At 28.3% G+C, this 12428-nt stretch overlaps 1 pseudogene across 1 annotated transcript, besides 9 other annotated features; it reads right to left on the reverse strand.

Annotated features, from left to right (window-relative positions):
* The first annotated feature begins 1066 nt into the window (after positions 1–1066).
* Positions 1067–1904: a mobile genetic element.
* Positions 1905–2373: 469 nt separating this feature from the next.
* Positions 2374–2402: a mobile genetic element.
* Positions 2403–2665: 263 nt separating this feature from the next.
* Positions 2666–3530: a mobile genetic element.
* A 343-nt stretch (positions 3531–3873) lies between these two features.
* Positions 3874–3902: a mobile genetic element.
* A 347-nt stretch (positions 3903–4249) lies between these two features.
* Positions 4250–4299: a mobile genetic element.
* Positions 4300–4315: 16 nt separating this feature from the next.
* Positions 4316–6659: a mobile genetic element.
* On the reverse strand, positions 4413–5318 carry TVAGG3_1072350 (annotated as a pseudogene). Its single transcript has one exon. A coding segment is annotated over exon 1 (906 nt).
* A 342-nt stretch (positions 6660–7001) lies between the features above and the next one.
* Positions 7002–7909: a mobile genetic element.
* A 1605-nt stretch (positions 7910–9514) lies between these two features.
* Positions 9515–10355: a mobile genetic element.
* A 230-nt stretch (positions 10356–10585) lies between these two features.
* Positions 10586–10623: a mobile genetic element.
* Positions 10624–12428: the final 1805 nt, after the last annotated feature.

The raw sequence follows: 12428 nt of genomic DNA on the forward strand, positions 1-12428 counted from the left end.
TAAACTTTTGAATTTTAGCCCAAAAATCGCGTTCTTATTTTTGACCTATTCAATTAATAATTTTAGTTTAAATAAAAAATAATTGTTTAGTCTAACGACGACATTCTTTTGGAATAGGAAACAAGATGATTTAAAGGTGCACCCGTATATACGTTTATTTGAGAGGAGGAGGATTACCCTCTCAATTTTGAGGGATTCGTTAGTTTATTTTCTCGATGAATATGCAATAAAATTTGATTTTTACCTTATCAATATACTTCATATAATATACACATGTTCATGTAAAAACTTTTTTCCAAAATCCTCAGGAATTAAGGGATTTTTGAATTTTAATAGGGTTGCTAGATTCCCGACGATAGGTGTCTTGGAAGATTTGCCTGGTGTCATCATAGTGTCTTTAAATCAATAATTTTATTTTCGAGTTAGTTTTATCGATTTTTCAATAAAAAACATTTCTAAAACAAGAAAATAAAACGATAAAATATTTATATTTTATATAAGGATCTTATATATTTAAAATAAATATCATTTTATTTTTTTCATTGGTGTCTGTCAAACCATAATACACTATTCAAAAATTCAATGTGTCTTGCGGCTTCAAAAGACACCTTCAAATTGAATGATAGCACAGACACTATTGAGTTTTACCCATTTTATTTAGTTTTTACCCTTTTTATTTTTAAGAATTAATGAATAAAACAGCCGTTTTGCTATAACCTCAATCACTTTTATTTATTATTTTAAATATTATTTAATTTTATTATTTGAATAGGCAAACTTATATTTGAGAAGCTCAATTTGAGACCACTTAATACATTGAAATATCATAAATATTGAAATATTAAAAAGTGTATTTCAAAATATTGAAATTATAAAAATTTATAATACTGAAATTGAGACAAATTAATAAATTCAATGTGTTTTTTTGAAATAACTCTCAAATATTATTTTTTTGTTTATTTAATGATGAATAAATATGATTGCTTTAGTCAATCATAAAAACTAATTCAAGTTTAAAATAATGAAAGGATAATTTAATCGTTTTTTAAAATACAATTATTTTTTGTTATAGACCGAAAATAGATTTTTTCGGTTTTCTCTTCAAATAATTGAAAGAATGATACTATTATAGGTTTATTATATTATATAGCATATACTCATGCTATAGCCGAAAATTATAAGTTTTGAGAAGATTGAATATAACACAAATAAATTTGAATGTAAGTTAAATTGCTTGTTGTTTTTAATAGCTATTTAATGAGAAATCCAATATTGCAAAATTCAAATTGAATGATTGAAAGAACAGAAAAAGTCATTCTTTTCAATTTCGAATATGTTTCATTGTATTTATAATTATATGGCAAATAAGATATTTAAACTTGATTTTTGAAGGGAAATTCACAAAATTGAATGAATTCAAATAATTTTTATTCAAAAATAAACTAGTTATTTGAGTTTAATACTAATTATCTATTCAAACTACAAAGTTTGTAATTTAAAATATTTTGTGAGATCAGATTGAATTAATTCAAGGTTCTTTTTAATTAATATTAATGACCATATTACGCATTTTCGAACATTCTAAACCAAATATATAAAAATGGGAGACGAATGTTAAATTTGCTAGACATGGGGGAGTTGTCTGCAAAGTTTTAGCTCTTATCTCTAACAAAAAATTAATTTTTAAAAAAATGACCGAATACGTTTCACAGCGAGAAAAAAATAAAAGGCAAGATAGAATTTTCTAGACATAAAGAAGTTGTTTACCGAGTTTTAGCTCTTATCTCTAACAAAAAATTAATTTTTAAAAAAATGACCGAATACGTTTCACAGCGAGAAAAAAATAAAAGGCAAGATAGAATTTTCTAGACATAAAGAAGTTGTTTACCGAGTTTTAGCTCTTATCTCTAACAAAAAATTAATTTTTAAAAAAATGACCGAATACGTTTCACAGCGAGAAAAAAATAAAAGGCAAGATAGAATTTTCTAGACATAAAGAAGTTGTTTACCGAGTTTTAGCTCTTATCTCTAACAAAAAATTAATTTTTAAAAAAATGACCGAATACGTTTCACAGCGAGAAAAAAATAAAAGGCAAGATAGAATTTTCTAGACATAAAGAAGTTGTTTACCGAGTTTTAGCTCTTATCTCTAACAAAAAATTAATTTTTAAAAAAATGACCGAATACGTTTCACAGCGAGAAAAAAATAAAAGGCAAGATAGAATTTTCTAGACATAAAGAAGTTGTCTACCAAGTGTCAGCTGTTACTTCTTCTCAATACTGATATAAAATAAAAATCTTTATTATTTATTTAACCTTTATTGTTTCATTAAACTTCATTTATTTTATATTATAGTTTTATTCTTTTAGCTACTTGTAAACTAATCTAATTTTATATCATCATTTTACCGGATTATTCTTCAGTACATCGATTGTGTATCTAAAATAATATCATTATCCTTATTCTGTTTTTTCCAAAATTCTTTTAAATATCTTTTTTGGTTAGATTACTTTATACTTTTTACTTTTATTTTTTAATTTCAAAAAAAAAATTTGGTGATTGTTCTATTCTGTTACAATGTGCATTATCATATTCTAATGAATTATTCATTACATACATTTAAAAAAACTTGTTAAAAATGAAATTAAAAAATTATGTTTATTATTACGCTGTGAATGTGTCAACAGCGGTCATGCCTGTATCTGTATCCCATATTTGCCACAACCTTTCTGTATCTGCATTTGTGTATTTCGGTTTCAGCTGATACATTTGATTTGGCGTGTAATTTGTTCCAGTTAATGGATTAATTGGGAGATCTTCATGCGGTGTGTTATTATTGTACTCCCAAATAAAGGCAGGAATAGCCTGAATGCTTTGGCAGCGCTCCAATGTCGGCCAGAATCTCTCAATCTTCCCATTTTGGTAGGGAGAATGAGAGTCTGTATGCCGCCATTGGACGCCCCAAAGATCAAGTAGATCTTGAAAGGCGCCCCTATTTTCTGAACCGTTGTCGGTCCAGAAACAATAAGGGGCGCCAAATTCAATGAAGGCGGAAGCCGCAACGTTCGCTGTCGTCGTTGCCAGCATATCTGGTATTTGGATACACGCTAGGACTTTGCGGCTAAAATCGTCGATTATGCCATAAATATACTGGCCACGAACACCCCTAAAATAATGAACATCTGCGTGCCAGATAAGATTGGGTGAAAGCGCCAATATCTTACTGCTGTTTCTGGCCGGCATGCTCTAATCGCGTCTTGGTGAAATGATTTTCTTTGAAGTATCTGCGTACTTCTCTATAAGATAAATCAATTTGTTGTATCATAAGACGAAATGGTGGAAGTGAACTCAAAATAAGAGTAATTAGGTTATTTTGCCGACCAAATATATTTACAAGGCAAAATATCATATTACATGTCAACCTATTATCAGTATGTTTTGATAAAAAAAATTTATCAAATATCATATTAAAATTAACATCTATATCTATATCAATATCTACACTATAAATTTTTTTATTCAATATCATAGATTTCAAAAATTTATTTCAATTTTAAATTAATTTATGGTTTTCATCAAAATTGTTTTTTATTAAAAAGCATGTTTCACAATTTTTACGGTTTCTTTCAAAAGTTATAAAAAAGGAGTCAATAAGAAATTTCAACGCTTCAAGAAGGAATCAAAGAAATTGACGAAGTTCCAGAATTTTATTCAACAATTCTTAATCAATTAACAAAAACTATACCGAAACTTATCTTACCATCCAAATCAAATCACATTACATACGGAATAAACATTTAATCTTTTACCATTAAAATTATATTTATACGTTATTTAATTTTTTTACGTCTAAGTTGAATAGGATAATAGCCGAAGATATAAAGTAACTATAGTTTACAAGCTAAGGAACAAATCAGCATTGAAACTAAAAAATAACGTATTTGAATAATTTCGTAAAAAATTAGAATTACTCGATATTAAGCATATTGCTTTTCTATCATATATGCTTATATTCTACAATAGTGTTACCAAACATCGGGCAACATCATACGTATAATACAACTTTTTCGTACTTCTTTATCGAATTTAAATAGAACTAAGTTTTTATTTTAAATAAAAGAGAAATAATTCTAATTTATAATCTCATTATTAATTTATTCTCATTTTAATATTTCATCGATTTTTTATTATCGATATTCAATACAAATGAATTCATATTATAATAGTATCTAGTATAACTAGGTATTCTATCACAGTATTTCTTCAATTTATTATAATATTTCAGCATTTTTTAGTTTCAATGCTGATTTGTTCGAGTGTGGGACAACTATCCAGTGTCACTTTTTATTAACCTTATTTTTAAAAAATTAATAAAATAATAATAAAAAATTATTTGAATCTTTTACATTAATTGTTTCTTTTTTAAAAGTACCTTTAAAGTACAATAAACAAGATTTGAATCTATTGATCCTTGTTGCAAACTTGAATATATTGCTTCAAGCATTTTCAAACATTCGACTTTTTTGTTTTCCAATATTTGTTCATGGTCATTAGCTTTTCGTAATATACGAACAACTTTATCACTATTGATTAATTGAACTTTAAATTTAATCAATAATGCTGGAACAACCGTTGTGTATAATTCAACAACAAAATCGTCTAATCGAATATTCCTTCTCTCTGGGAAATAAGAATGCTTGAGAACTTTGAAATGTGACTCACTGACGTTATTAGTCGCGTCACCTCCGTTGCGATAGCGCTTATTCCAACGATCTAAATGATGCCTCCATTGCCTATCGAAGTACTTTTGGGCTTTCGGTTCAGTGGAAAGAATTTCAAGAATTCGATCATAAACTGCATCTAGGTCTGCAGCTTCTTCTTGAGTGAGGTGCTCTGGAACTTCTTCACTTGTTTCAAACGTTTCTTCTTCTGGAATAAATTCAGAATCGTTTGGATCATCAGAAGATTCTCGTGGTAAAAAGATTTGAGAAGGTTGAAATTCATTTTCGATGAATTCTTCTTCATATTGTTCCTCTTCTTCAATTTCTTCTGCTTGAAGTAAGTGAGATTGAGCTGGTTCCTCTCTAGGATTTTCTTCTTCTTGGTTCTGTTCTTCCTCGGGAGATTCTTCTTTAGTATCGAATACTAATAATTTCATTAGATTATAAAATTCTTCAAAATTGTCTCGTGATTTAAACTTATCCGCTTTTCTTAATATGGCGCGAAGGACATGCACGCCACACCAAAGAATATGACAGTTTGGAATACCTCGCTCAATTGCCTCGGCTATTTGTGGGGCGCAGTCCATACTTATCATCTCGGGTTCTCTATTAATATATTGAAAATAACGACAAACACAATATTGAATATTTTCGCTTGTGTCAGGAGAAATAAAGAAATACAAAAAAGGAAAAACAATAGTATGTTCTGTTTTTCCTGTGAGTGCATATAATGGAATGTTAGCCCTTAGAAGTTTATACGTTGAATCGATGTGAAACGTAGAAATTTGGTGACCAAGGGCCTTCGCTTCGAAAGGTGCATATAAAAAAACTAGTTTTCCCGGCTCAGAGATAAATTCAATTAAATCTTCTGGACAACTTTCTTGAACAGATTCGACAAAGATAGCTAAAGAAACTTTTTCATCCGAACTAAAGCGTTTGGAAACAATTTCAGCTCTTTGAGCAAATTTACGTAATGCATCTGGACCTTGTGCAAATATTGAAAGTAACTCTTCGTCTGTATATGAAATATTTAAGTCTTGGAAACACTTAAGTTGAGCTGTAGCATGATTCATATTGTTTTCAAAGTAATGTTTAAGATAATTTCTGACAAATAATGAGGATATTGTTTTTGTTGATTTCGGAGGTGCAGAATGATCATGAGAGTCAGAGTGGATTAGTAGTTCATATTTATCTTGATCTATTATCCGGACTTTGAATTTAGCTTGACATTGTGGATACTTACATTTGTATTCGATCGTGGAGTATTCTTTCCTGCATTTTTGAGAGTAGCCCATGCTAGCTTTTATCTCTTCTTGGATACCAAACTGGAGGAGCTCCATAGTGTTGAATATCACGGGCTCCATACAACAAATTGAATAAGGTATTTCAAAATTTGAAGGAAATGGTCCATCATTGAATGTAGTGGCCGGGAATTGAATGACATACAGATAGTTTGAGGAAATTTGTTATAAATTATAATATAATTGAAGAATTAATTATCAAAACAAGTCTAAGAGCCATTTGTCAGATTTTCCCGAAATGCAAGGTTAAGATTTTAGCAGCGACTAACTTTGAGTGTACATATATAATTGTTATACTGAGTACTTTCTATCTGTGTTACTTATTTGAGTCTAAGAGCCATTTGTCAGATTTTCCCGAAATGCAAGGTTAAGATTTTAGCAGCGACTAACTTTGAGTGTACATATATAATTGTTATACTGAGTACTTTCTATCTGTGTTACTTATTTGAGTCTAAGAGTCATTTCTACCATAGAACTAGATATTGTCTCTCATTAAATATATATAACTGTAAACTGCTTAATTCATTTATCTATTTAGATAAAATTATATTTATATAAGATTTCATGTTATTATTTCATCTTTATTATTTTTTTTATTCCTTTGAAAAGTGACACTGGATAGTTTGTCCCTTTCTCGATTTGTTCCTTAGCTTGTAAACTATAGTTACTTTATATCTTCGGCTATTATCCTATTCAACTTAGACGTAAAAAAATTAAATAACGTATAAATATAATTTTAATGGTAAAAGATTAAATGTTTATTCCGTATGTAATGTGATTTGATTTGGATGGTAAGATAAGTTTCGGTATAGTTTTTGTTAATTGATTAAGAATTGTTGAATAAAATTCTGGAACTTCGTCAATTTCTTTGATTCCTTCTTGAAGCGTTGAAATTTCTTATTGACTCTCTTTTTATAACTTTTGAAAGAAACCGTAAAAATTGTGAAACATGCTTTTTAATAAAAAACAATTTGATGAAAACCATAAATTAATTTAAAATTGAAATAAATTTTTGAAATCTATGATATTGAATAAAAAAATTTATAGTGTAGATATTGATATAGATATAGATGTTAATTTTAATATGATATTTGATAAATTTTTTTTATCAAAACATACTGATAATAGGTTGACATGTAATATGATATTTTGCCTTGTAAATATATTTGGTCGGCAAAATAACCTAATTACTCTTATTTTGAGTTCACTTCCACCATTTCGTCTTATGATACAACAAATTGATTTATCTTATAGAGAAGTACGCAGATACTTCAAAGAAAATCATTTCACCAAGACGCGATTAGAGCATGCCGGGCCAGAAACAGCAGTAAGATATTGGGCGCTTTCACCCAATCTTATCTGGCACGCAGATGTTCATTATTTTAGGGGTGTTCGTGGCCAGTATATTTATGGCATAATCGACGATTTTAGCCGCAAAGTCCTAGCGTGTATCCAAATACCAGATATGCTGGCAGCGACGACAGCGAACGTTGCGGCTTCCGCCTTCATTGAATTTGGCGCCCCTTATTGTTTCTGGACCGACAACGGTTCAGAAAATAGGGGCGCCTTTCAAGATCTACTTGATCTTTGGGGCGTCCAATGGCGGCATACAGACTCTCATTCTCCCTACCAAAATGGGAAGATTGAGAGATTCTGGCCGACATTGGAGCGCTGCCAAAGCATTCAGGCTATTCCTGCCTTTATTTGGGAGTACAATAATAACACCGCATGAAGATCTCCCAATTAATCCATTAACTGGAACAAATTACACGCCAAATCAAATGTATCAGCTGAAACCGAAATACACAAATGCAGATACAGAAAGGTTGTGGCAAATATGGGATACAGATACAGGCATGACCGCTGTTGACACATTCACAGCGTAATAATAAACATAATTTTTTAATTTCATTTTTAACAAGTTTTTTTAAATGTATGTAATGAATAATTCATTAGAATATGATAATGCACATTGTAACAGAATAGAACAATCACCAAATTTTTTTTTTGAAATTAAAAAATAAAAGTAAAAAGTATAAAGTAATCTAACCAAAAAAGATATTTAAAAGAATTTTGGAAAAAACAGAATAAGGATAATGATATTATTTAGATACACAATCGATGTACTGAAGAATAATCCGGTAAAATGATGATATAAAATTAGATTAGTTTACAAGTAGCTAAAAGAATAAAACTATAATATAAAATAAATGAAGTTTAATGAAACAATAAAGGTTAAATAAATAATAAAGATTTTTATTTTATATCAGTATTGAGAAGAAGTAACAGCTGACACTTGGTAGACAACTTCTTTATGTCTAGAAAATTCTATCTTGCCTTTTATTTTTTTCTCGCTGTGAAACGTATTCGGTCATTTTTTTAAAAATTAATTTTTTGTTAGAGATAAGAGCTAAAACTCGGTAAACAACTTCTTTATGTCTAGAAAATTCTATCTTGCCTTTTATTTTTTTCTCGCTGTGAAACGTATTCGGTCATTTTTTTAAAAATTAATTTTTTGTTAGAGATAAGAGCTAAAACTCGGTAAACAACTTCTTTATGTCTAGAAAATTCTATCTTGCCTTTTATTTTTTTCTCGCTGTGAAACGTATTCGGTCATTTTTTTAAAAATTAATTTTTTGTTAGAGATAAGAGCTAAAACTCGGTAAACAACTTCTTTATGTCTAGAAAATTCTATCTTGCCTTTTATTTTTTTCTCGCTGTGAAACGTATTCGGTCATTTTTTTAAAAATTAATTTTTTGTTAGAGATAAGAGCTAAAACTCGGTAAACAACTTCTTTATGTCTAGAAAATTCTATCTTGCCTTTTATTTTTTTCTCGCTGTGAAACGTATTCGGTCATTTTTTTAAAAATTAATTTTTTGTTAGAGATAAGAGCTAAAACTCGGTAAACAACTTCTTTATGTCTAGAAAATTCTATCTTGCCTTTTATTTTTTTCTCGCTGTGAAACGTATTCGGTCATTTTTTTAAAAATTAATTTTTTGTTAGAGATAAGAGCTAAAACTCGGTAAACAACTTCTTTATGTCTAGAAAATTCTATCTTGCCTTTTATTTTTTTCTCGCTGTGAAACGTATTCGGTCATTTTTTTAAAAATTAATTTTTTGTTAGAGATAAGAGCTAAAACTCGGTAAACAACTTCTTTATGTCTAGAAAATTCTATCTTGCCTTTTATTTTTTTCTCGCTGTGAAACGTATTCGGTCATTTTTTTAAAAATTAATTTTTTGTTAGAGATAAGAGCTAAAACTCGGTAAACAACTTCTTTATGTCTAGAAAATTCTATCTTGCCTTTTATTTTTTTCTCGCTGTGAAACGTATTCGGTCATTTTTTTAAAAATTAATTTTTTGTTAGAGATAAGAGCTAAAACTCGGTAAACAACTTCTTTATGTCTAGAAAATTCTATCTTGCCTTTTATTTTTTTCTCGCTGTGAAACGTATTCGGTCATTTTTTTAAAAATTAATTTTTTGTTAGAGATAAGAGCTAAAACTCGGTAAACAACTTCTTTATGTCTAGAAAATTCTATCTTGCCTTTTATTTTTTTCTCGCTGTGAAACGTATTCGGTCATTTTTTTAAAAATTAATTTTTTGTTAGAGATAAGAGCTAAAACTCGGTAAACAACTTCTTTATGTCTAGAAAATTCTATCTTGCCTTTTATTTTTTTCTCGCTGTGAAACGTATTCGGTCATTTTTTTAAAAATTAATTTTTTGTTAGAGATAAGAGCTAAAACTTTGCAGACAACTCCCCCATGTCTAGCAAATTTAACATTCGTCTCCCATTTTTATATATTTGGTTTAGAATGTTCGAAAATGCGTAATATGGTCATTAATATTAATTAAAAAGAACCTTGAATTAATTCAATCTGATCTCACAAAATATTTTAAATTACAAACTTTGTAGTTTGAATAGATAATTAGTATTAAACTCAAATAACTAGTTTATTTTTGAATAAAAATTATTTGAATTCATTCAATTTTGTGAATTTCCCTTCAAAAATCAAGTTTAAATATCTTATTTGCCATATAATTATAAATACAATGAAACATATTCGAAATTGAAAAGAATGACTTTTTCTGTTCTTTCAATCATTCAATTTGAATTTTGCAATATTGGATTTCTCATTAAATAGCTATTAAAAACAACAAGCAATTTAACTTACATTCAAATTTATTTGTGTTATATTCAATCTTCTCAAAACTTATAATTTTCGGCTATAGCATGAGTATATGCTATATAATATAATAAACCTATAATAGTATCATTCTTTCAATTATTTGAAGAGAAAACCGAAAAAATCTATTTTCGGTCTATAACAAGGTTTATCCTTCGCTTTTAAGATCATTGAATTTGATTTTTACATAAAATAGTTATATATTAGAAAATAATATGAGTTTATGTGATATTATTTTTCAGAAGATTTTGTGTTCTTATTCAAAATTTTATTTTTTTTATTCAAAAGAATCCTTACAAAATATACATTTACTTTAATTAATATTTAAAAACGTGCTCTATCAAAAGTTCCAAAAATTCAATATTTTAGCTTTTCTGAGGTGTCACTTTTGATGAATTTCTGTTTACAACAGTTCATTCAGATTTTTTTCGTGAACCGAAATGACACGATGACGAAACCACTATACTTAGATTTGGTGACTACCTTATATAAAAACGATATGTGGTGTTTGGCCGGACGATAACCTCAAAAGATATGAATTGTGCACAGGTTCGATTGTTCCGTACCGAAATGCATCACTAGAAAAGTGACAAAAAGTGACACTTACTCTTATTTTGTGCGGCAATTTTTCTAAGTTATTTTGTTAAGCTAAATATGTTATATATCAAATCAGCTTTATAAATATTATAGAAAAGTTTATTTTTATTTTTATTTTTAATTATTATTATTATTTTTTTAAATTAAAAGAAAACATTAGAATTATATGGATATATTTAAATTAATTATAAAAATAAAATTGAATATATTGAAGTTTGAGTTTATAGGTATACAAATTTTAGAGGCATTTTGGCTGAGAACTATGGTCTGCGAGGTACATAGATAGAATCAGTACCTCGCAGACTATAGTTCTCTATATGGCGCCGAAAATTTTTGGTGAAATGTCGTCGCATTTCACCAAAAATTTTTCGGCGCCATAGGAAGAATTGGAGGGTGTGAGATACTATTACATGCTATAGTACTCACACCCTCCAATTCTTAGCCAAAACGGCTAAAAATTGCTCACAATTTCAACAATTGTGAGCAATTTTCAGCCATTTTGGCTGAGAACTATGGTCTGCGAGGTACATGGATAGAATCAGTACCTCGCAGACTATAGTTCTCTATATGGCGCCCAAAAAAAAATTTATGATTGTTTTTTATCAAATCTTATCCATATTATTCTATTAATGTTAATTATATTTTATCAATTATATTTTTTTAAATAATAAACACAAAATCCACTAATTTAAAATTGGCGCCAAATGTCACTTTTGCTAGTGATGCATTTCGGTATGATATAGTGACAACTTTACGTGTCAGATTTTATGAAAATAAGGTATTTATCACAAATATATAATCAATATAATTATATTATAGAAGGCTATTTAATAAATCTATATTTATTATAAAATGATATTTAAAAAAATATGTATAATTATTGAATTAATTTTTGATAAGGAGTCAAAAAATTTTTGACAAAATTGAAATATATTTAAGCTAAGAATTGGTGGTGTGAGATACTATTTCATGCAATAGTACTCACACCCTTCAATTCTTCCTATGGCGTCGAGAAAATTTTGGTGAAATGCGACGACATTTCGCCAAAATTTCTCGACGCCATATAGAGAACTATAGTCTGCGAGGTACTGATTCTATCTATGTACCTCGCAGGCTATAGTCCCCAGCCAAAATGGTTAAAAATTGTTGTGCATGAAAAATAGCATGACTTCACTTCTGATAAAAAGTGACAGTATTTGACAGTGTTTGACATCTATTTGTCATATTTGAAAAATGGAGAATAATGATGTAAGGTATACACTAATTAAAATTATTTGAGATGAAAATTTGAAGTGAAAATAAAATTTTATTTTTTTTAAAAAAAATCATTAATATGTGATGTTTTAAATTTGTTATTATTAATTAATATCTGAAACTATTGAATTATAACAGTTTATATGTTCTCAATTTAAAAAAAATTGTGAAGAATTTATATTTTTGGAGAAGGGTGTTTAACATTTGTGAGTGAGAATGCAAGTAGAAGTTTGGTGTTTTAAGGCTAAGTTAATATAGATTTGCTATTGCTATATATGTGAATATGTTGTGTTATAATACAAGATATAAAAATATATTATTAAAATTTTCGACGCCATATAGAGAACTATAGTCTGCGAGGTACT

Source organism: Trichomonas vaginalis (genome assembly GCF_026262505.1).
Source record: "Trichomonas vaginalis G3 chromosome Unknown ctg_88, whole genome shotgun sequence".
Classification (NCBI taxonomy): Eukaryota; Parabasalia; order Trichomonadida; family Trichomonadidae; genus Trichomonas; species Trichomonas vaginalis.